The sequence below is a fragment of the Acanthochromis polyacanthus genome, chromosome 19 (assembly GCF_021347895.1).
Source record: "Acanthochromis polyacanthus isolate Apoly-LR-REF ecotype Palm Island chromosome 19, KAUST_Apoly_ChrSc, whole genome shotgun sequence".
Lineage (NCBI taxonomy): Eukaryota > Metazoa > Chordata > Actinopteri > Pomacentridae > Acanthochromis > Acanthochromis polyacanthus.
The window spans coordinates 27909499-27936195 of record NC_067131.1 but is presented as its reverse complement, the minus strand read 5'-3'; the positions used below and the strand labels follow the sequence as shown (position 1 = coordinate 27936195).

General features: G+C 40.2%; 1 protein-coding gene across 1 annotated transcript in view; it reads right to left on the bottom strand.

Moving 5' to 3' along the window:
* ryr2a (ryanodine receptor 2a (cardiac)) overlaps positions 1 to 26697 on the bottom strand; it is a 183409-nt gene that overhangs the window by 116248 nt on the left and 40464 nt on the right. Inside the window, exon 2 of the mRNA XM_022208750.2 lies at positions 7540 to 7659. Coding sequence (XP_022064442.1) covers positions 7540 to 7659 — 120 coding nt within the window. The remainder of the gene's footprint in view (positions 1 to 7539; positions 7660 to 26697) is intronic.

The following is a 26697-nucleotide window of genomic DNA, read 5'->3' as shown; positions in this document are numbered from 1 at the left end:
TTTTTGGTTGATACACAATAAATAAAACTACTGGTAAAATTAGAGACCGTTCATTTATTTGTATGTGGCCAAAGTCATGAAAATATGTCGGGGATCAAATACTTATTTCCCTCACTGTAACTGCCCAAATGCTGTAGCAGCACCCCAGACGTCTTTGAAGACAACTGAACTGTCTTGTGGTTTAATCACTGGCAACACAATCTCTCTGAAGAGCCTGTTTTTGAGAGTGAACACTTTGTTAGAAAGTTTACCTCCACCTAACTCCATGAAAATCTTTTGGAATACCTACCTCAAATGTGTAGCAGAGGTTAACTGGGTAACGGAGGTTCAGGACACATACCAGTCTGAACAGCATAGCAACAGTTCATGTCACATTACCCAGATCTTGCAACACCTTGATGCCTTCAAAGACAATTCTAATGTCCTCTGGTTTATCATATGAAGCATGTTCTTTCAGAACATAGATCCAACCGTGGTGTAATGTAACTTATAAAATATATCATAAAACGTCTTCTTAAATGGAAACTGATAAGTCCATGTACAAAAAGTTATTTCTTTTATATAAATTACACCAGTCTCTGATGATGAAGATGATGATGATGATGATGATGTCGCCGTTCCTGCTCATAATCTCCAAACCGGATCCTGGCTTCATTGATGGCATCCTTCCCTGAACAAAACACATGAAGGTAGGTCAATAAAAGTATGTAAATAAGACTTACTAACCAAGCCTGAATACAAAAAACAAAACAAGAGACAAGGACAAGTTACTACAGTGAACAGTAATCAACAGCTGGGTGTTCAGTTAATGTTTGAATTACATGAACTCTGTTGTGGTTACCAAAGCAGTCAAACTCTGACCATCACATTGAACAACTGATTTTGTTTAATCATCTTATAGTAGCTTAAGTTAAGGCAGAGACAATAGCTGTTTAACAGAGAAAGTGACAATGTTGTCAGTGTGTCTGCTGTCTACCAAGCACTTAAAAGAAAGAACCAATATGAAAACATGACATATGAAAGAATAAAACAAAAATTAACACTGAAATGTAGACCTAGATCAATTCCACGAAGGATGGATCGTAATAAAACTGCAGCAGTGGTCTGGACACAAACAAAAAGAAAGCTGACAGAACAGTTAGTGAGTGTGTGAAGATGCACAGGGCTAAATAGAGTAACAAGCATTCATTTAAACTGATTCATCTTCTGAATGTTTAGTTGGTTATTAAATAATCAGACCTTTTTGTTTCTGGCTACTCCTGAAGGTTCACCACTGTTTCATGTTTTTTCTTTTTGCTGATGTCTCTCACTGTGGATCTGTGGAGTCCCAGAGCCTCAGCAGTGGCTTTGTAACCCTTTCAGACTGACAAATGTCAAGGACTTTGTTTTGTATTTGTTCTTGAGTCTCTTCAGAATTTGACATCATGTGCTGCTGCCAGACAGGTTCCATTTAGAATCAACAAGCCTGGCAGTAACCATATGTAGATGTGGCATTTTGGTTTCTTGGGTTGCATGTGTTTCATATTACAATTAATTTGATGAGCTGAAACATTAAGAAGTATGACAAATGTGCAAACATAGAAGATATCTATAGGGGGGCAAATATTTTTTTCACAGCACTGTACATACCACATATTTCTGCATGAATTTTCCTGGATCTTCACCCATGTAGATACAGACTCCCTCACTGATAAACTCCCTTCCAGCATCTGCATCACTACACTGAAAGCAAATTTTATTTTCACTGTTTTTATTCATAATTTTTGTGCTTTATTTTAAAGTCAACTACTGGTGTAAACTATCTATGGGGACATTCTTACTCTGAGAATATAACACCAGGATTACTATGATGATAAAAAGCCATGGTGTGAGTTCCAAATTATTCTGGACGGAAACTGACAGGAAAGGGATAGAATGAGAGAGATAGATATGTATTAAGAAAAAAAATACTCAGCTAAAACTGAGACAACATGATGGACAAATAAATTCAGCACTGATCTGAAAATAGGTAACAAACACAAGGAATCAGAGTGAAAATGATAAGCATCAGAGAGAAAGCCAATATCACACATACAGCAGACTAGAACAGATTTGACAGCTGTTGTAAAGACTTCCGAACTGGAACACATTGGAAACTGCCTTTGTTTTTAGCATCAAGAATGTATTCAATTAAGTCTACAACACTGAAGGTCTTCCTATAATACTGCTTGCACAGATGGGCAGTACTTAAAGCGCCACCTTTTTAATATGAAACAAACAAACAGCATTAACAGATTCTGTAATTATAAGTTCATCAACAGGGAGGCTCCTCTTTTAAAAGATGTCACTCACAATGTCACAAGAAAAGGGAAATGGTGAAATGATGGAGTTCATTTAAAACACATCGACAGCTGTGCTTGGCACATTGGACCAAATGCTCCAGCTTCAGCAGAGCAGCTGCAAATCTTTGCTGGATTTACTCCTGCAAATCTACAGTATTAGAATGCCCATTTGAAGGAATGGCATTATCCGACAGCTCTACACACTTCTGACTATTTGCATCTAGTTCCTGCAAAGGTGACATCCTATTTATAACTACTCCAAAATAATCCAACTTCTGATGGCAGAGTTTTCAGTTTTTGTGTGACTTAAATGTACAGTAAATGATTATTATAAAGTTGCATTCTAAAAAACATTCAAATGCCCGTGCATTTATATGACCAAAACAATCTCTTTCTGATGTTAAATCCCTACAAGCACAAAGGTGGCAACTGAAAATTGCTCCCTCTTTATGAGTGTCCTCTGTGGAGTGGATTTTACTTTGGTAAAAAATAAGGGCATTCCACATCTTTAATTTGCATGGGCAATGCAAGTATGTACATCGAAGACAAAAACCTCCATCCAAAATATGGATGTTTTAGTGATGCTAAAGCTGGGACCTACTTCATTCAGTCTCTGTACACCCCTTACAGCTCCACATTCCCACCACCTAACCCTGTAACATACATCAAGATCAACTTTAGTCAAACTCTAATCGACAATTCAGATGACGACAAATGACCTGACGCACTACCAAACTTGAAAAGGCAACATTGAAATATGCCATCACATCCAAAACATTTACAGGTCTTTAAATACTAGGAATAATAGCATATTGTTAATGTTGTCAAAGGTTTGTTCAGAATGACAATGTTTGGCAGAGTAAAGCAAGTCTAAATGTATAACTGTACAACCTATTTCATGTATAAACCAGACTCTAAGATTACTTTTGGACATGTACTCGAATTTTTCTTTGCAAAAATGCTGAATTACAGCTTTAACAACAGCACGAAAAGAATGTAAAATTCAGAATCTACCATGACAGAACTTTTGAATGTGTAGGCTGTGCAAACAGGTTGCTGGACCTATGAAAGAAAATCTGTACCATGAGTGATGTGAACTGTCCGCTGCCTGAATGAATTTGAAGACCATATATAAATAAATAAGAAAACCACAAAGCAAAGCTGCAACAGACATTCCCTTTGAAGCATTCCCTGTAATGCAGCACAATGTTGGACACAATGAAGAGCTGTGACTGATATTCAGCACAGTTTGTCTCCAACTTTAACAACACATGCTTAGTCTATGTATGGACAGCGGGGAGAGCAGCTACAGAATCTGATAAACAAAAAGCCTTATGTAGTAAACTGTTAAGCTTGTAAACACTTGAACTTGCCACTGACAGGTCATTTGTACCTCGGCAGTTTAATTTAGTATGATTAAAAGTTTCACATTTGCTCCACGACAGTTTGCGCGCAAACATATTATGGTGTATTAACAACACTTACCAACAAATGCTCTCTGTGTGTCATATTTACATCACTGTAAACAGACCCAGTGATGAAAGTCACACAGTTTTGGAGGAATTACCTAACCTGGCAATAGCCAGATTAATAATTGTGTAGTACTTGATAGTACTCCACAATATCAATCTGGGACCGCTCCATGTAAATCCGTTCGGAGGAAAGAGGCACGGATTGGACAATGCAACAGTATGTCCCGCCTTCTTCACAACCAGCGGAGCCAATTGGTAGATTAAACTCTTACCAAAACCCGTAGGTAAAAAAGCACAAACATCTTTACCATCCAGAAATGTGCAAAGCGCCTCTCGTTGTTCTTCCTTCAAAGAAGCGATAGGAGATTCAGCTAAAACTGACTTAATAGCAGCATCTACACGATTGTTGTCCTCCGTTGCCATGTTTGTTTTGATCTACTGGCGCTTGGTGTTGTTGTCACACCCGGATATCCCGCCCATTATCCCGCCCCACACACAAATACTGCTGCGTGATTGGCCCGAACCAACTTGGTGCTGTACGAAAAGTGAAGGCGGGAGCGGAGCAAGATGGTTTCTTGAGAGATTTGTGAACTCACAAATATCGCGAGAAATCAACTTGCTGGCAAGGTTAGGAATTACAGGACAGACCGTCTCTCCTCCGGCTGTGAGTTGATTGAAGCACCGTTGTGAGCAGCTACAGGTCAAGTTAAACTAGCTAGCAACTGCTACTGTCGATCATGTCGATGTTTGCTAGCAAAGCTTGCTAAAAAGTAGCATATGTTTGTATACCTATATACCAAAACAAACAAGTCGAATGACTATTGTGATTGTTGCATTCTGTTCAAACAGCAGTCTAGTATCTTACTGAAACACAAATAATGATGAATTTGATTGACTTACTTTTCAGTAGCTCCAAAAACGCTTCCCGGCCAAAACGACGTATTTGCTCGTCTTCCTCTTCTTCTGGTTTCAGGCAGTTGCACCTGATTGGTGCATCACCTCCACTCGGCTTTGAATTGACCAATGAGATTTTTCTTTACAAATTCCACTACTGGTGGTAGCCAAACATGATTAAATTGAATTTTTCATTTTTGATTTTATCATACATGCCACATTCTCCAGAAACACGTGAAATTTGCTTGATTAAGTCATGTTCAGAAGAGGAACATGAAAGAAATACATTACATATATAAACTTAATTTTTGTAAATGCAAAGACCCTCTCAATTTCATTTTGTTCCAAAAGAAACAAAACATAAAAAATATATTTAATAATTCATTTACAAAGGTAACTTCCAGACCATTTTAGAAAAAAATGAAAATCCCACATCTTCAAAATTCAAATCTCCAGTTTTGACCGGCATGCATGCTCTAACTAGTCTCTTACAAGTAATAATGGATCACACCCGTTTTCGATACATTTTAATTTTCTGCTGAGATATATTTGCCCCTTTGAAAATTCACCGGTCAACCTTTCTTCTTCTATTTTTTCCATGAAAAAAACAGATATGAACGTCTGTTTAGTAAAATGCTCTCCAGAAAATGTCAACAATGTACTAGGTGCTTTAATGATCAAAACAGTCTCAAACACTGAACACTGAACAAAAAGGACATTTGTGTGCAACTACAGGATTTATCCATAAAACAAATGCATTCACTGCTACAATACCGTGCAAAATACACCGCTGTAAATCACCAGTGATAGTCTGTAAAGCAAGCCCTACACAGGTTTAATATCAGACAGACTTAATGATTCCTTCAAGATGTGTCTGTTGTTCTGTTTCAACTCACAGATTCCAGTAGCACCAATACATGAGAACCAGATTTCTCACAGTATGTAAGCTGTGGCCTGATGTACAATCTGAAGAAACGGTGAGTCTGATCAGGTGCTATGTGTCCAGTACCCCATCCAGCTAGAAATACTCTGTTCTCACCTGATAATATCTTCCTGAATTTCTCCAACATCAGTATTAGCATCTACTCAAACGAATCGGACATCCAGTCTTCTAGCCAGGGTAATCTCCACCAGTTCTAGCAAGTGTTGGACTGCTGTTGTCCCCTTTTTATTTAATGTCCCAGTCTTCCTCAGCTCCTCTTTCCAGGTGGTGCCTAAACAGGCACTCTTGAGAATAGGCTCCATTAACAGCCGATGCAAAGATGTGTTGGAGCTCAGCCTATCAAGTCCACATCTTTACCAAACTGGCATAAAAATGTCACAAACAATTCATGTTGAAACATGAACAATGAAAGGTAAATAATGTCTTTCCGAACTCTGACTTACTGACCTAACCAAACATAAATACTGCCACTTGTCTCCATGGAACAATTTTCCCTTTTAGTAACCTAAAAACTACTTTCCTACTGGCCAGATAATCCAAACCCCGTCTTCCTTCTTCTTTTGACAAAAATATGACATTGAGGTATGAGGTATCCAGTGTAGTCTATCCCAAAAGAATTCCACAATAATGCTGTAATTTCATTAAAAGAATTACGAGTGGTTCTAACACACCAGGTGATGCCACAGAGCGTAAACAGATTATTGTTAATGATAAGTGTTTGCCCCCCTGTAGGACATTCAGGGGGAAAAAGCCAGTGCATTTTCTGAACCTTCCTTCCTTCCACTTTTTCCCCAACCATTACTCCTTATTATTAATAGCCTCTGAATGATCTAGGTTACTGAGGGTCATTCCCTTGCCATTTTCCTGTGATAGCTCTGATCTATCTGTCCATAGATGATCATTGTCGGGACAACTTTTGAGTCAGCAGTCTTCCCATGATTCTCGTTCCGTGTACTTCACGAAACTGAGGGATACATAGAATCACTACTGTTAAAATAGTAATGTAGTGGAATCCAAAATTAAATATTCTAATATTTCGAGATAATTGATGTCTGATTTTCATGAGCTATAAGACATAATCATGAGAATTAAAACAAAAAAAGTCTTGAAATATTTCACTTTGTATGCAGTGAATCTAAAATTGTATTTTTTTAAAATTAAATCACAGAAAAAAAGAACTTTTTTAAACATACAGTTATTCAAATTTTTTGAGCTACGCTTTGTATGAAGTAGTTTCAGGACACTGTCTCATTCAAATAAAGTAGAACCTGTCCTACAACTTTTGACAGGGGGTGTATTTCATCATATGGATGTGATCAGGGCAGGACTCTGATCATACATGTGAAGTTTCAGGCAGGTTGGAGCATGTTCAGGGCTTTTACACAGCATTTGAAATTTCATGGCGAAGGATCAAAATTCCAGAGGCCGCCACAGACACGCCCTTTGACTTTGGAAAAAGATTTTAATAACTTTGGATCATTAAGGCCTCCTGTATGTACTGGTCGAATTTGAGGTGAATTGGAGTTTCCCCCTAGGAGGAGTTCGCTGTAGAAAAAAATGAAAAATGGGCAAAATCTGACATTCAACGCAAAATAGCTCACTTCCTGTTGGGTTTGGAATGTGGCTGTCACTGACTTTTTTGTTCAGCCTGATGTGCTGCATATGTGTACCAAATTTGGTTGATACACCCCCTGTCAAAGGTTGTAGGACAGGTTCTACTTTATTTAAATGAGAAAGTGTCCTAAAACGTTTGACAGGGGGTGCATATGACTGCATTTCCCTCATGTCCTTCATGGAAATTTTTACTCATTTATGTTTCTCCACTCTTTGATTGGAGGTTTTCCTTGAACTGTCTATGGCATTCAGTTACTGATGTGACATAAAAGAGTATATAACAGCAGTACTGTACCTTGGAGTTGGAGATAGACTCAAGGAAGCACAGTCTGTTTCCGAAACCTTCAGCAGCCAGACAGAGTTTCTGCTGCTCTTTGTGGATTGTAGCTGAGCACTGTAGGACCACCTCATCATCCTAAAGACACATAAAAATATAACACATAAATCAACACATTCATTAACCCAGAGTTAAACAGAGATTTTTCTGTTGCTCTCTCTCGGCAGCGGCTTTAAACACTCCATCACTAACACGGGAAACTGCAGCTATTAAACCTCATCTCATTATTGTGAAGAGGGGTCATGACACATAAATACGTACATACACCCTATCATTTCACCATCAGTGCACAACATTTATTTATGCATTTTTCTCATTTCAAAATTTAGTTCCATTAGTGTGAAAACTGACAAAATGTCTTCACTCTATACACCAACAAATCATACCAAAAGAAAGAATTCAGTCCAGTTTGTCGTGCACATACACACACATACAGTACATGTGTAGTAGTGTGTCATGGTTATGTATTGTATGCATACACTGACCACTACATTATGTACCCCTGTGGAAGCTAATAAAATTCAAAACAAAAGCCATAAAATTTATTAGCAGAAGAAGTGTATATTACTCAGGTTTTATTTACTTACATTATTTACATTTTACAACTTTGGCATTGACTACTGAGTGCATGTGGACATCCAGCAATCCATTATCTATACCTCCCTTACCTTGTAAAGGGGTCACAGGGGGCTGGAGACTATCCAAGCTGACACTGTGTAAGTGTACAGTACATGTATATACTGTAGGTGTTCATCTTTTTCTGGCAGTGTTGGTGCTACAGCATGTTGCTGATGATAGGCTTTCACATTTTGTGCTGCATGAGGAAAATCCAAGGATAAGAATCTTCCAAGACAAATCTAAACACGTAGGGCCTGTTAAGGCTCTACACTCTTACAATGGGACATGTCAAATATTATTCAGGTGCATGTTTCCTTTTTTCCATCCATCCATTATCTATACACCGCTTAATCGTCAGTAGGGTCAAAGCTGGCTGGAGTCTATCCCAGCTGACTTAGAGTGAAGGCAGGAGACACCTGGACAGGTCACCAGTCTATCACAGAGCTACACATAGAGACAAACACTCACATTCACACCTACAGACAATTTAGAACCACCAGTTAACTTCAGCATGTTTTTGGACTGTGGGAGGAAGCCACCTGGAAAAAACCCACGCATGCACAGGGAGAACATGCAAACTCCATGCAGAAGGATCCCAAGAAGGGCGCCCAGATAGCTCAGCTGGCTGGGTGGGCGACTCATGAACAGGGGCTACAGCTATCGGGTTCGAATCCAGCTCATGACAATGAACTGTATGTCATTCCCCTGCTCTCCTACCGATGCTTCCTGTCTCTCTGTCACTGTCCTATCCAATAAAGGCAAAACTGAGCAAAAAAATAATAACTTCAAGAAAGATTCTGGGAACCTATGCAAAAACCCATGTAAACCGAGGATCTTCTAGCTGCAAGGCGGCGGTGCTAACCACCAACTCACTGTGCAGCCCATGTTTCCTTTTTTTATAAAATGAAAACATTTTTATAAACATTTGAGATGGTGAATATATCATTTAGCGTTCACTTCAACTCATACATTTGAATGACGAGCTCACAGTAACATCACAAGGCAAACTAGCAATGCATGCTCACTCATTCACTCATCCACTCGCTCACTCAGGTCCAGCCTTGTGTACACTGAGACACAGTGTGACTTAATCATGTGAAATCATCATGTGGCTAACATAAGCTTCTTACCACTCAGTCAGACAGTAACAGCACCACAGCATGTAGTGAATCTCTGTGTTTATAGTTAATTAAAAATTCTGTTCTGTTCACATATTACAGCAGCTAATCCTGCTGTAACTGAGATTAAAGTAATCGTATGTGTGTAATCAAGCATGGTTGAACAGTGAAAATGATCCGTGGCCTGTGGTCTCACACTTTCTACGCACCCACATCCATCCCGACCTCCTTCACTGTCTATCCTGGTGTTAAGTAATCTCAGGATCACCCACATCCTGCTGCAGCTTCCATCTGTAGATTCACTACAAGACTTGGTATGTATGGGAGGATCCAAGACATCTTTGATTCCTCGACAGTTGGCTAATGAAAATGTACAGGAAACCTACTTACACTGACCAAAATCTAATAGTTATTATAACATAGAAAGGTGAGAATGTTCATACACAGAGGTAAATGTCTTGTTATGGACGAAGGGGGATCAACTAAGAGCACCCAGCCCCAAGGTACAAGCTAAAAGGATAAATGATGAAAAAATGCCAAACAAACGCCAGGAGAGGCATTGTGAAATCAGTAGGACCACTAGAATCTATCCCGACATTCTCTTTAAGTCACAGTGAGTGTCTTTAACGCCTTCTCAGCTGTTCTACCTTAAGGACAGGAGAGGAAGACTGAAGTGGTATGTGACATCATCATCATGACTTTACTAAAAACTAAAAAGAAGTCACAGAATCAACAAGCAGGACTTGCAGAAGGGACATGGGATGGATCAGTAAGGACATTCACAGCTGATGCCTGACAGAAACATGCTTATCATCTGTTATCACTTTACAGATGGTCCATACTCTGGATATGGTTAACTGACAAGCTACCTTCACTTCAACTGAGCAACTCCGTCCACTGAAGGCCACTAAATGTAGGCAAAAACTTCAGAAACAACTAATGCTGCATAAGATCAGGTGGTTACAGTTTTTGTAACCTGACCAAGAAACATGACAGACTACATGCTTCACAACCTCCATATTGCTATCAGAAAAAAGTGCCAGGAAAAAACCTACTGCAACAACAATGGCATCTGAAGTGGTGTCATACAAAAGACGCTGGTTGTTCTGTCGGTCAACGTTGCAGAACATTTGAAGCAAAGCTAGTTCTTTTGTGACTTGCCTTGATGAAGACGCATCCAAGACGCAGCATGGTCTCCTATGAAGTGGTTGTGGTTCTATGGTTCTATGGTTCTATGGGTCATAGTAAATTTGCACCGTACCTTGAAGAATGTGCAAAATTCGGATGACTTAAACACATACAAGTGCTCCAGTAATGAGAAACACAGCATGTTGAAATAGAAACTAAATTAAACTTTAAGATTAGGCTTTTTTAATTAATCTGACCAAGTTGTAATTGTTCAAATTTATCATTGTCTAAACTTTAGACATTGATAAACCCGTCTTCAGACTCTAAAGGTTATACAAAAGGACAAAAGAAACATTTTTTAAGTGTAGAGCAGTAAGATGTCAACAACAGCTTCACCAATTCACAAACGAGACATTAAACGGCCAAAATGTTCAGCGACTACAGAGTGATGGCTGTCTTTATTAGTCACACCCATTCAGAGAACAGAGAGACGATCACATGTATGCCTCTGGCTAAATGCACATACAGGCTCAGATTTCCTTTCACAGCAAGTGCTGTGCTTGATCTTAGTCAACCTCCTCCTGCTTTCTCTCTCTCTCTCTCTCTCTCTCTCCCTCCCTTCCTCCTTCTCTCTCTATCTGCCTCTTACTCTCCCTCTCTCTCCCATCTCTCTCCCTCTCTCCTGCTGTCTCTCTCTCCCTCATTCCCTCCCTCCCTCTCTCTTCTTCTCCCACCCTTCTTCCCTCCCTCTCCCCTCTCTCTCTGTCTCTCCCTCATTCCCTCCCTCTCTCTCCCTCTTTCTCTCTCCCCCTCTCCCTCCCCCTTTCTCTCTCTATTCCTCTTCTCTTTCTCTCCCTTACCCTCCCTCTCTCTCTCTCTCCCTCTCTCCCTCCTTCTCTCTCCTTCCCTCCCCCTTTCCCTTTCTCTCTCTTCCTTTCCCTCTGACTCTCTCTCTCTCCCTCCTTCTCTCACCCTCCCTCTTTCTCTCTCTCTTCCTCTCCCTCTCTCCCTCATTCCCTCCCCCTCTCTCTCCCTCTCTCTCGGTCCCACTCACTCACTCTCCTCCACCTCTCTCACCAGAGGACAGCCTAGTTCGCCCACTCACTGCAGTGCTCCCATTCCAGTTGAAGACGAGCAGTATGTGTTTGAGAGAAAACCAAAGCATCTTTCAGAAGACTCTTTTAAATAAATACAACATGACTGATGATCTCAGCTTAAAGTTACATTCTTCAAAATCAATAATGAAAAAAACCACTACAGCATTGATTGCTGCAATGTAGTCTGGATGCTTTAACGTTATGTCACACTTGATATTCATATTATGTACTGCCGACGTATTTCTGTGTGTCTGTGTGAATGCAGTGTTTAAATTTTGTATGTTGTTGCACACCTTTTAATAATCTAGTGTGCATTACTATTATTATTTCTCAACAAGTCGAATATGTGTTCTTAATAAAGACTCTTTAAAATAGCGGATAGAGTTGTCATAGTTGACACCAGGTATGTGATCCGTATAGAAACCTGATAGGTGGATGCTAGTCCTGCTTTGCCAGTCCATTCTGTTCAACATAATGCTTCAACCACAGTCTACTGTACATAGCAGAGGATAAAGCTTCGGTGTCCACTCAAAAGAAGTGACAGCTGGAATAGTTTGGGAGGAACATTTGCATGCAGGGAGATGAACACTGTGATTAAAATGATAATCCATTGAAAAAAAACGAGCAGAGCTGCCTGACTGCACAACCCAAATCCTCTTCAAAACTTTCATTTTCACTATCATTTTCAGTGCAGTAGGTTGCAGCCGGAGCTTGCTGTTGTTTCCTGTGGAGGGTGAGAGAATGCCGACTGAGATTATCGGCCAAGGGCAAGCTTAGCCTGCATCCGGTAAGTCAGACGAGCCGAACGCTGGCATCCAATCCACGGGGCTTTGCATTTACACCTGACATCAAAATGCATTTCACTTCATCTGTTGTCATCCATGTGATTTGATCTGGATGTGCAAATTATTTAGGCGGGGCTGGTGTTCCACATCCCAGGAAAACAATGCTGCTGTTTTAACTTTTTTTTCAAATGCTGAACAATGTTGCTGTTTTTTTTAATTATGTCCTTTATGATACAAAAATTGAATACAAGGAGGCCATGCATGTGCATGTCAGGGGCTGTGTGGCTGTGTGGTCGCTTCCCCACACGTGGTTAACTCTCGCCTCACAGCTAGAAGGTCCTGGGATTTTTCTGAGTGGGGTTTAATGTTCTCCCTGTGTCTCTGTGGGTTCTCACCGGATGCTTCCTCCCGCAGTCCAAAGACATGCAGGGATTAACTAGTGACTCTAAATTGGCCTTGGGTGTGAGTGTGAGTGTGCCTGGTTGTCCAGAAGTACTGGACATTCAGTACAGTCCGAAAATACTGGTAACATGGAGTTCAAATAGTTTTCCAGTGAAGGTTTTAGAAAAGCTGTTCCAGTAACAACACAGCTCGAGAGCAAGAGACAACATGTTTCTATGGTTCCAAATAAAACATGTATGTGGTGGAAATTAATGCTTGTAAATGAGGGACCAAGTGAGCAACATTCATTGAAAGAAGTCAGACGTCATTTTAGGGGGATTGCCAATCTATTCATTTCAAGGATAAAATTCAAGGATATCTAATGTAGAGAATATATAGTGGGGTAACATATTCAAAAACCACGTGAGATCATTTAGCAATTGCTAAATCCGTTTGATTTAAATTTATATTTGTCACATGGAAATCCATTAAAATGAAACATTCACATGCACAGAGATAGGCTAGACCTAAAATCCATTGGAATATTTTCTATTTTTGATGTAAATGTTCCTACAAAAGGGCTGCACAGTGGTGTAGTGGTTAGCACGTTCGCCTTGCAGCAAGAAGATCCAGGGGTGGGCCTGGGATCTTTCTGCATGGAGTTTGTATGTTCTCCATGTGCATGCATGGGTTTTCTCCGGGTACTCCGGCTTCCTCCCACAGTCCAAAAATATGCTGAGGTTAATTGATTATTCTAAATTGCCCGTAGGTGTGAATGTGAGTGTGATTGTTTGTCTGTATATGTAGCCCTGTGACAGACTGGTGACCTGTCCAGAGTGTCCCCTGCCTTCGCCCGAGTCAGCTGAGATAGGCTCCAGCACCCCCCGCGACCCTAGTGAGGATAAAGCGGTGTATAGAGAATGGATGGATGGATGTTCCTACAAGAATGGGAAAATCCCTCATGATAGCACATTGTGCAGCTAATTTGGCTAACGTTATTATTAGTTCTGACTGTATGTCCACAACTCAGAGCTCTGTGGAGATGTAAAGCTGAGGGACATTCAGAGACGGTGGGAACTTAAAGACCAATTTCAAAACAATGAACAAAGACTGGGTGGGCTACTGTGGGTTTTCATTTCAACCTAAGCTCAGTCAGTTTTTACAGTCTATTTGATTCTCTCCTGCTCTCTGTGCTCACGTATAATGCATTTTAATACAGATGTTTTCACAGTTTAAGCAGTTCTCATTTACATGTTTTTTACTACTTCTGGTGTCAGACAACGGAAAGTGTGAAACACAGGCTGAAACACTGAAACACAGCCATTTCCTACGCCACTAATCTGACAGTGTCCCCTGACAAACTCACTGTACAAATGGGTTAAAAACAACGGCTATGCTGTGAATTGGGCAAAATTTCCTTTTCAAGTGATCTCTCATAGAGAACGTCAGAAGTGATAGAAAATCCTCATTCAGGCCTGTCAGCTGCAGTGTGGTCAGCTGTTGTGTTGTGGCAGATACATATATATATATATATATATATATATATATATATATATATTTTTTTTTTTTTTTTTTTTTTTTTTGCATCAGTCGGGGTGGGAACAACAGCAGCAAAGTGGTTTTCAGAGCCACTGACAATAAAAGCCTGTTGCCCCTATAAACAAGGCTTGTATGATGATGATGAACTAGTATTTTGATATTAAAATTGAGCTGTGAGCAGCTGTCGGGACATGTGAGACTGCCCATAATATGCTGAAAAGGTAGAACTTTAAGCAAAATACAGACTTTGCTTCTCCTGTTCAAATGTGCTGCACGAAAAACAGATGTAGGGGATAATCTTTAAATTACATAAGGTCCCCAGGTAATACTGGTCCCATGTGAGAAGGGCTAAAGATCTGCAATATGTTCCTTCTACAAACAGCCCTACAATGCATTACTCTGTTTTACTGATACAAAAATCACTGTCATGTTGGACCAAAGCAAACACCAGTGAGTGAAGGGTTGAAATCTTGAAGGTTGCTTACTATCGGGAAAAAAATGGCAAGAGCCTGCATGAACAATGAACAATGACCGTTTAAAAGTGAAAGTACATAGAGCCAGAAAAAAAACAACACACCAGTCAAGCACAAAAAAAACAGCTATGTTAGGTCAGTCAGCACAACAATCAAGAAATGTTCCCATTTTAAAAATAACCACTACAACTGTAGCTGTATCTAAAAACAGCAGGAAGAACGGATATTTTTCACCGTTCTCTTTTAGCTTTTGGCTAAAAGCTTCAAGTAAGTGTCCCTCTGACCAGAGCCGGCATCACTTAAAGAGTGTGGCTCAGTGTGGTCCAAGGTCTGCTCTGCTCTAACCACATCAGACAGTGATGGCATGGGGTCCTGTCTCACACCACTTTCAGGGGAGTGTTAGACGCCTGGTGGAGCTTTGTAGTACTAACTAGATAGATAGATAGATAGATAGATAGATAGATAGATAGATAGATAGATAGATAGATAGATAGATAGATAGATAGATAGATAGATAGATAGATAGACTGTATTAATAAAGTAGGGGATGCCTCATACTGTCATTAGTAGGTGTGGTGTAGGTGTTTCCGATGGAAGATTGCAAAGGATCTTGAATAAATCATCATACATAACAATAAATGAGAGGTTCTTTTGTTGTTGCATCATTTATGAAGACTTTCTAGAAGCCCAGACAGACTCATTGTGGCTGGAAAATGGCCGCAGAGTGGAAAGCCTCCCTCATGGGGGTAATTCTGGTGAATTGTTTGCTGCAGTGTTGCTCTCTGGCAGCAGCTTGACGACGTTGGTGAAGAGAAGGGATGGGTGGGCTATCACATGACTGCTATTTCACATACATAGGCCTTATTTTTATAAGCAAAGCTGAAAAAAAACTAAATGTGTCTGATGCAGCTCCAGCTGGGGACCAGTGCGGTTGTCACAAGCTGCCTTGGGATTTCATCATCCGCTGTGGTTCTGTATAATTATCTAGATGTGTGGGCTGAGGGAATACCATCACACCGCCAGAAACACACAAGCCATTTATGGTTTGTTGGAAACTAGTGTAATGTCTTAATAATTATCCCCTGCCCACACACACTCACACACACACACACACACACACACACACACACACACACACACACGCACACACACATGCACGCATGCACACACATATACGGGAATGGAAGGTAACTGAGTTATCTTCTATGGCTATCATTACCTTGCATCATGTCTAGGTGACATTTATATTAGCTGACACACACAGACAGCGTTCCCTCCATGAACAGGTCTGGTGTCTGTCAGCAGCAGTTCTCACTCTAGCCTTCTATGGAGAGGAAGAGAAAATAAGACCTACAGAATCCACAGACGAGAGACACAGAGGGAGTGTGTGGGAATGTTTTGTGTCAAAGTGAATTTTTTTCTATAAGCAATCAATTAATAAAAAATATAAATTGAAAAACTGTGATTGTTGACGTATTCACCCCCTTCAAATCAGTATTTAACAGATGCACCTTTGGCTGCAGCTCTAAAGCACAGAGCCTGTGTAGTTAGGTCTCAATCAGACTTGCACATCTCTGCACTAAAATTTTGGCCCATCCTCCAATCAAAAGCGCTCAAACTCTGTGAGGTTGCACAAAGATCTTGAATCCAGCCACAAACTCTCAACTGGATCGAGGTCTGGGCTCTGACAGCCAGTCAAAAACATTTATCTTGTTGTCTTTAGACCATCCATCCATCATCTATACACCACTTTATCCTCATTAAGGTCACGGGGAAGTGGAGCCTACCCCAGCTGACTTAGGATGAAGGCAGCGGACACCCTGGACAGGTCACTCGACTATCAGGGGGCTAGATATAGAGACAAACATTCACATTCACACCTACGGACAATTTAGAATCATCAATTAACCTCAGCATGTTTTTGGACTGTATGAGGAAGCCGGAGTATCCAGAGAAAACCCACACATGTAAAGGGAGAACATGCAAACTCCATACAGAAAGATCCCAGGCCCAGGCTGGGACGCTAAACAGAGATCTTCGAACTACAAGGTGACGGTGCTATAACCGCTGATCCGCTGTGCAGCCCATCTTTAAACCATTTCTTTGTAATTTTGGATGTTTTGGGTCATTGCCTTGCTGGAGAACTAATCTCCTCCCATGTCACAGTTCTCTTTCACTTCAGATCAAGTTTAACCTAGCTTAGCTAGACTGTATTCTCGTTATAAGGGATATACGGGAATACGGTCTAGCCCTCCTCCATTGACACATTTTGACAGGTTTTCAAGCTCCGAGCAGATCAGACCGAACCAATCAGAGCACCAGAGGCGGGAGTTAACGATGCGTCATCTTCAGGGCCGAGTTGGCGACCGCAACAGAGCGAGGTTTCTCTCGTGCGCTTTCCTGTGTTTTGCACGGGCTGAATTTGTCCTTAAAACCTCAACAAGAAGCAGCTCTTAAAGCTTTTCTTTTTAAAAAGGATGTATTTTTAATTCCGGCAGGCTGTACGATAGAATGCGTAATGCTGCCCTCCACTGTTGAAAGGGAGAGCTTAGATTTTCCTCAGGACCCCTGTACGGCGAAGGAAGCTGTTAAAACTACAAAACATCATGGCGGAAAGGCAATTGTTAGGTCGCTTAGTGATTGCGTCACACATGTGTTATGCTGATTGGCTCTCTCCAATTCAAGCTGTGATCGGTAGTCCCGCCTCTGGGCTAGAATTGGTTCAATGGAGCAGTTCCAGACTGACTTTATGTGTATTTGTAATATACAATATAAAGGCTGTCTGGTCCCAAGGCAAGATCAAGTTGTCCTCTACGATGTCCTTATCCTTTGCTGCATTAAGTTACATTTAAATTAAACTGACCACAATTCAACTGTGAGCAGCAATAAATGAGAAAAATTTCAAAGGTGGATGAATACATTTTATATGGAGATAAACAGAACAGTGATTTTCACAGACCAGCCTGTGGCCTGATCCCATCATTCCTCCTTCAGTGACAGTCTGATCATTAGGATGGATGATGCACAAAACTATGTGTGTAGAATTTAGCAGGATCTGTCAGCAGAAATGGAATATTGTAAATAATTTTGTTTTCACTGATCACCTGTAACATGGACACACTGGAAATTCACATAATCTTGAGTTTCAGGTTCACACTTACACTACCAGTCATACTGTATGTTTGAACACACCTTCTCATTTAGTGGTTTTTCTTTATTTTCATGACTGCTTACATTGCAGATTCTCACTGAAGGCATCAGAACTATGAATGGAGACATATGGAATTATGGAGCAAACAAAAAAGTGTGAAATAAGTCAAAACATGGTTTATATTTTGGATTCTTCAAAATAGCCACCCTTTGCTTTGATTACTGCTTTGCACACTCTTGGTATTCTCTGGATGAGCTTCATGATGGCAATGAGAAGGTGTGTCCAAACTTCTGACTAGTAGTGCATCTCCTTCTGCCCATAATGTTGATGGACTCTATCTCCCTCTCTGCTGTTGGTGCTTCTGAAACGTTCATGGTGACAGCTGTAAAGTTGAGTAAACAAAGAAATTGATGTTTGTTTGTTTGTTTGTTTGTTTGTTTGTTAGGGCTTGTTATCTTGATAAAATGCCTTTGTTAAAGATCCTGTTCCCTCAAAAATGTGATAGTGTTGGAGTAACTTTCTTGGAGTAATACTCATCACTCTGCAAATTCATCAAGACAGTAAGTTTCTCTATGCTCAGTAAATCTGCCACGGTGCGGTATCAACTTCACAGTAATGCAGGAGACGTCTTGTGTCAAACTCATTTGCAAATTCATAGATTCTGGATTTTTTAAAATAAGGACAAATTAAGTGGGACACATCACAGGTCCTGGATTTCACTCCTGCTGGTCCTCACATGTCCATTTTTGAAAGGCAAAGGCAGCTGCACAATTCTGAACAAAGGCATGAAGTAAACAGCCTCATCAGAAGGTTTTTACTGTGAAGCAGCTGTGCTGAGTGTTGTAATATTGCAGAGGAGGAACCAACATAGTCTGAGCAGTGTGTAAAAGGAGAGCAGAAGGTGAGAAAACAAGACAAAGCCCAGAAAAAAAAATCATTCGGCGGGTGGGTAAGAGGACTGTCCATTTCTTTCCTTTTGAAAAATAAGTTTTCCAAAGAGAGAAGAAAATGCATTAGAAAGATCCATGAATAATGTATAAATAAAGCGTGTATTGGGTTACATTATGTAATGGTTTTGAAAATGTGTGCAGTGCGTGTGCAACTTGCTAGGGGAAAAAAATCCACTTCAGGTGCATCTATCCTCCTCCTACACACACAGAAATAGACTGACATAGATTAGCATGTCTGCTTTAGTTTCCACACTCATACACAGACATAAATGTGCACAAGCACATAAATGTACAATAGCAGACTAGTGCATGGTCAGTGGTCAGTGGATAGCAGGACTCCTCATAAGCAGCACAAAGTTGAAGGAAGAACATCTTATACAAGAGCTTATTCAACTGCATTCAGTCAGTAGAGACATTTAATGTGACCCTCCTGAAGAGACTCACAGACAGACACAGCAGCCACTTAGGGCTGTTTGTAATCCAGTGCTAGCCAAAGTAGGATCAGGAAAAGACTCCACAACCATGATTAAACCTACTCTGACACAAGAAAGGGAGATGAATAGATTTAGAGGGAGGGAACAAAACAATGAATCAGAATCAGAATCGGTTTTATTGCCAAGTAGGTTTTTACACTTACAAGGAATTTTCTCTGGTGCTCTTGGTGCAAGTACAAATAAAATAAAATAAAATAAAATAGTAAGTAAAGAGATGTAAGAAATATGGATAAAATAGACAAGGTATGTACAGTTACTACGCAGTAGTAATTATTATAGTCAACAGAGGTGATTTGCAGTGGCACGGGCAGTGTTTATCAGCGATGCAGCAGAGGGGAAGAAGCTGTTCTTGTGGCGAGAGGTTTTAGTCCTGAGTGACCGCAGCCTCCTGCCTGAGGGGAGGGGTTCAAAAAGGGAATGGGAAACTATGAACACTAGGAACGTCCTTAATTCCATCAACTAAGTCCACTGTTGCAAAGACTTACATTTCCAAGGCCAGTAAAAACCATAAGTATATAAATTCTGCCCAGTATACCACATATTATATATCTGACTGGAGAGAAAAGGTACAGTATGAAATGTCACTTTAAATAATGATGCTTTTGTGTGCACTTGTGTATGTGTGCATGTGTGTGTGTGTGTGTTTTCTTTTTCCTTTTGTTTCAAATCTGTGTTCAAGGGATTAAAGTAAAGCCTCAAAATAAAAAATAAAAAAGGCTTTTTTAGTTTGTCACTCCATGGGATAGAAAGACTTAATATCTGTATGTTAAAAGATAACTAAAACAGGTATGAAAAGCAGCTCAGTTTAAAAAGATATGGTGTAAATCAGGATTATGAAGCAGAATCATGTAAACTTGGTGACCTACAACATAATCTCAGTCAGCACAACAGTGTTAGTGAACCATCAGTCAAGAGGGTAACACACAAAAGCTTAGCGGGAGTCCATTTAAATTTAGGTTGTAAAAGTATGTGACTGAGCATCAGCTACAGAAAACAAAGGCAGAGACTTTATGCACATAAAATATGTATAACTGCTGCTCAATGATACAAGAGCACAGAAAAAGACAACATGGGAATGAATAAGCACAGGATTTCATTTGGACGACGAAGATGTCATGATCTCAGCCATAAGTTAACTAAATTATGGCTGAGATCATCTCTGAAGGCAGCTGGCAAGTTAAGAAGCCACTTGTAATTTCTAAATTCACCCAGTCTGGGACATTTGACCAGTGACAAAGAAAAATTAAAGTTGCATTCTAGTGATAATCTTTCACAGTGACTGGTTTGGAAGGAAATTCAGACCAGCATCTAAACAGCGACAGATGTGCACATCTCCAGGGTGGTGTTAAGGTTCAGTCCCATCCCATTAGCTACACTATTCATGAGAGGTTAGAGGCCAAATAATCTGAGAATTGACTGTAAGCATATTCGGTTATTACATAAATCTGGTTCTTGAACATCTACAGTAAATAAAAATCCTGGGTTCTGATGCTCAGGTGATTAAAACAACGTCAAACATGTTTATCTCGTAAGGTTCCTAAAATGATAACAAATGATAATAATTTGCATACACAATACCGTTCAAAAGTTTAGGGTCACTTAAAAATGTCCTTATTTTGAAAAGAAAATCTTTTTTTTATCAGTGAACATAACATTAAATGAATCATAAATACAGTCTAGACATTGTTAATGTGGTAAATGATTATTCTAGCTGGAAACGGCTGATTTTTAATGGAATATCTCCATAGGGGTACAGAGGAACATTTCCTGCAACCATCACTCCTGTGTTCTAATGCTACATTGTGTTAGCTAATGGTGGTGAAAAGCTCATTGATGATTAGAAAACCCTTGTGCAGTTATGTTAGCTCATGAATAAAAGTGACAGTTTTCATGGAAAACATGAACGGTAGTGTCAATGTTGATATTTACTCCACCAAGGAACACAGCAGAGTTATGTGATGATCGGAGCATGTTTGTCCTTCCGTCTGTTAGTTTGTCTGTGTGCAACATTACTCAAAATCAGAGTAATGGATTTGGATGAAATTTTCAGGGAAATTCAGAAATGACACAAGGACCAAGTGATTAGATTTTGGCAGGGATGCAGCTTATAGTCTGGATCCATGGATTTGTTAAAAATTTCTGCATCGTTGTGAGATAGCATCACGGTGTCACTGTAACTATGACAACAAATGAACTAGGACTGCAGCTATCGATGAATCAATTAATCATCTAAACACATGAAGGCATCAAAAGCACATTATGCAACAGAAATAAAGCGCTGTATCGTACATATATTATATACGCATTTATGCACAATATCGCGTGGATGTCCATCCGTGTTTGCGCTCGGCCCAGATGGTTATTTCTGTTACAAAGTGTGCCCACTTCTGCTTTTGATGCCTTCATGTGCTTAGATGATTATTCAAATCATCAAAAGTGAACACTACATCAGCTGCCTGTTGATGGTCACATGATTGTGATCTGACTACAAATCGACCACTGCAGACTTATCGGGACTTGGAAATGATACGACTGAGCAGCCTTGACAGAGTACTGCGATCTCTGAGTACTTTTTTGTGTGTTTTATGTGATACCAAACTTCTAACATCATGAGAATACAAACATGCACTTTCAAAAAAATAAGAAAATGAAGAATTCTGAGGCATGTATGCTTCAGAGAAAACTGTGTCTAACAGCAGATGAAAAAAGAAGGATTTTTGTGTGCCTTTTCTGTGTGCCTGAGTGTAGTTTAATATGACTCAATCCCACGTACACCTTACTGCTGCCACAAATACTCACTGGAGCACCAAATGTGGATTATCCTTCTGCCTGAAATAGTCCCAAAGTCCCCCTGACAAATGAATAATTTCCTCCTGTCTGAGTGGTGTTTAGTTAAAACTACAGTAACCTTTTTAGGAAAATGTTTAAGAAGTAGAAAATACTGAGAGATGGACTCACCATATATTGGTTTCAGTCTTTTCATTAGATTTTGTTGACAGCAAAAAAAATGTTTGCATTAAACTGTTCTTTGAGCTGAACAGTTTAATGTGGGATGCATCCCAGACCAACCACTCACAGTATTCAATGACTCACAGCTGTAAATTTGATATGAAACCCACTGAACCACTTATGGCAGAAAACCAACAAACACTTACTCAGTCACTTCGCTCAGTAATGTCCAATGTATCAGGCTAGAAAATCAAACGTCCAGACACCATCGGCTCAGAACAATGATATTCCTGCCACCCGACCAAACAGGTGTTTGTCAGTGTTTGATGTAAAAGTGTCCCCAAGTGGTGAGCAGCAAAACGGCATGACACCCAAAATGAAAAGAGGTCTTAGACAGTAAGGATATAAACCATTAATCATTTTTAAAGAAGTGATACATCACATTAGGACTGCTCTGATGATGCTGCCTCTGTGTTTGCAGCCAAAATCAAACAGAATGATTCTGCAGCTTGGGCTACGTACCTGAGAGCCAGAGCAGCCTGCTGTGTATCAGTACTGTATATGTACTGTCGTAGTACTGAGTGTGTATGCTGTTTGCTATAGCTGTGTTCCAAGAATCAGGGTTATGGAGCATCAGGGATTTGGAAGACACACACAAACACACACACACACATATATATGTACACACACACATGCACACACTGACAGTGGGCAGGTCAGCGGAGGAGGGTTTAAAAGCTTTGCACAAAGGGGGAGGGAGGGAGTGTGGAGGAGGGGAAAGCATCCACGATGATGTAATCTGAGAAAAGCAGCGAGTAGAGGAAAACAGAGGGAGACACTTCAGTCTCATTGCATACCGCTGCACACAAGAAACGAGGTGTTCATTTATCATTTACATTTAAACATATTTATAGGTGACTACCGAATTTACAATAGCTGTTAGAAGACTGATGTATTATACTTTTTGAAAGAGCAAGAGATATAAATTGATTCACATATTCTAAAAGTCCACCGGCTTGTCTTCTTCCCGTAGTGCATCCTGCTGCCATGTGCTCCCCAGGTAAACGAAGCACCCGGTCATCCACGTGATGTAAAAGAAAACATGATTCATCAGACCAGGCCACCTTCTTCTATTGCTCCATCGTCCAGTTGTGATGCTCCTGTGCCAATTGTTGGTGTTTTCAGTGGTGCACAGGGGTCAGCGTGGACACCCTGACCGGTCTGCAGCTATAACTGATCCTGACACCTATCAGAACCAGCATTGACGAATTCAGCGATTTGAGTAACAGTAGCTCGTCTGTTGGATCGGACCACACAGGCCAGCTTTCCTCCCTACATGCATCAGTGAGCCTTGGCCACCCATGACCCTGTCTCTGGTTCACCACTGCTCCTTCCTTGGACCACTTCTGATAGATCCTGACCACTGCAGACCAGGAACACACCACAAGAGCTGCAGTTCTGGAGATGCTGTGAACCAGTCCTCTAGCCATCATAATTTGGCCCTCGTCCAACTCGCTCAAATCCTTACGATACCCTATCTTTCCTGCTTCTAACATCAACTTTGAGGACAAAATGTTCACTTGCTGCCTAATTTATCTAATCCACTAACAGGTGCCATGATGAAGAGATAATCAGCGTTATTCACTTCACTGTCAGTGGTCAGAATGTTATGCCTCATCTGTGTATACTTCTCAAATAAAATACCCTGGAACAAAGGTGTGCACAACACTGTTGACACATGCTTGTGGTGTAAAAGCAGTAGCTACAGAGCCCCCTTCAAACACTTTACAGACACCAACATGTCTGAGACCAGTAGGATGAGATCCCCGTCTTCCTTCTTCTTTTTAACCACTCTAATGAGGAAAAGCCCCACCAGTGGTAATACATGTCCACCTTTGCCGTCAAGAATTGTTTTCTTTGACATTAAAAACATGAATTAACTGCCTAAATGGACAAGTTGCTAACTGCTATAGGGATTTCAATCTAGGGATACTAGATAGCTGACCTCAGCTCACCTAGCTTATTGTTCCATTGCCAAGTTTGTTTACACAGGTAAGGTGGACTTTCAGGAAACTCAGCGGCTAAATGTAACAGTGGATTACCTCCTGGATCTTTATGAGAACAGCTATGGGCCATGTCACGCAAAGTCTAACAGTAAAATGTCTTGAGTAGCAGCAGAAATGTGCTTTTGGTCCTTCTATGGTCATTGATTTAAGCCCTCAAAGACCTCTGTGAATCAACGTTAAATACTAACTTACTTCTCATTAAAAGTAATCCTTTGCTACCTTGATAGATTAGATTTAACTGTTGCTTCCTATAGAATGTGCACATCTATGAAGTCCCCACCTTCCTCCTAACCTACCTGTCCCCACTCAGTGCAGCTCAGCACACCAGCTCACCTCTCTGATTGTAAAACTAATCTATATTACAGTATGGCAAATTGTGACATTGGAGGAATTCAGACAAACATGTTTGAACCAGCTACCGATTCTTAAGAAGAATAAGGATGGCAAAAGTCCTACTGGCCCGGAAACAGTCCTGTCAAGCTGTGGGGTTAGTTGGTTGTTATGTATGAAATGTTGACAGTCAAAATCTGTGTTTCATTGGTATGCTATAGTTTCAAGGTCAAAACGCTCCACCAGTGCGTTGACTGCTTATTCTGCTTATGTCTTCCAGCATAAGACACCACAAGGGCATGATAAGAATATATAAAAGGTGATTTTCTCCATAGGGGGCCTTTAAAAACAATGTGCCTTGGGAACCTGGTGGTGTGTCCCTTTGCTCAGAGCTCTGCTGCCACTGACAAGGAAAACTGCTGCTGTAAAGAGTGAAATCTGTTGATGCCTGACTTGGAAAATCTCCACATGTCCTGGTCGACAGTAATCCCAGCTGTGTAACTACAACTAATGAATCTGACAAACACTGCCATCCTGGAGACGGTGATTCCCCTCCCCAAAATCAACTGGAAGAAAAGACCAAGATCAGGCAGACAGGCTGTTCAGCTCTCCAAAGGGTAAGCAAAAGCTGTTACAACAAGCAAAAAGTCATATGATCTGCTGGATATCTTGTTTGCTATGATCTCTACAGCATCAGCTGACACAGAATGGAAAACAAAAAACCAAATACAGAAACAGAACCAAACACAGAAAAGCAACAAAGTAGTGAAACCAAAGCCAAATACTGGAGCCCAACCAATACTGATTTTACAGAGTCAAACAATTTAAGCAGTAATATATTGGCAGACTTTAAAATAAGACATATTTAATGTAGATACGCTAGCATTCAAAAGTTTGGGGTCATTTAGAAATGTCCTTATTTTTGAGAGAAAATCAGTTTGTTTTCAGTGAAAATAGAATTAAATGAACCATAAATCCATAGTTAATGTGGTAAATGACTATTCTAGCTGGAAACGGCTGATTTTTAATGGAATATCTCCATAGGGGTACAGAGGAACATTTCCAGCACCCGTCACTCCTGTGTTCTAATGCTACATTGTGTTAGCTAATGGGGTTGAAAGGCTCATTGATGATTAGAAAACCTTTGTGCAATTATGCTAGCACATGAATAAAAGTGTGAGTTTTCATGGAAAACATGAAATTGCCTGGATGACCCCAAACTTCTGAACCATAGTGTACATAAATAAAGTGAGAACATAACTGAAATTCACTAATGATAGTGAAGTCTGTGCCGACCAAGAGGCTTCCTCGGTCGCTCTGTAAAGCACATGGCACGTCACAGGAGAACCAGCTCCTCAGAACAGGACTCAGCAGTACAGTCCACCTGCACCTGGAGGATGAGGCCAGTGCTACTTTCTGTGAGTTTGCTCATCTGCAAGTAAATTCTGTCATCTTCCCAAGGCTCGAGGAGGCACACACAGGCATCTCTGTGAAAGCCCATTTGGAACCTATTCTATACCCTTGTAGAATTATGTATTGTAGTGTTGTTAATAGGTGTGTTAAAACTGTTTCAGTATAGTTACTGTCTGTTGTATATATTTAACTCCTGCACTTCTTTGTGTGCTTGTGTTATGTCTAATTAATATGTAAATTTTGTAATAAATCTGACCTTTATTTCTGCAGCAGTGCTTTTCATTTCAATTCAGTTTGCCAATCAAATGTAGAAACATCTCAAGAATTCTTAAAGCAAGCATGATACACCTGATCAAAATTACAAAATTTCAGATTTTTATGTTTAAAGGCTCTCTTTGTTACTGCATTTATTATGACTAAGAATACATTTAAAATCAAAAACAAAGAATGTAAAAAATTAGAAGACTTACTATAATTTCCTATTCAGTTCTGTTACCAAACAAAACTTAAATTTGTTTTTGGAAAGTGAGAGAAGTCATCATCATCGAGTTACAAAAGACTAACACTTGGATGCTCATATTTTAGGTTCACTTTCATAGCTGAAGCACCTCTCTAACCCAACAC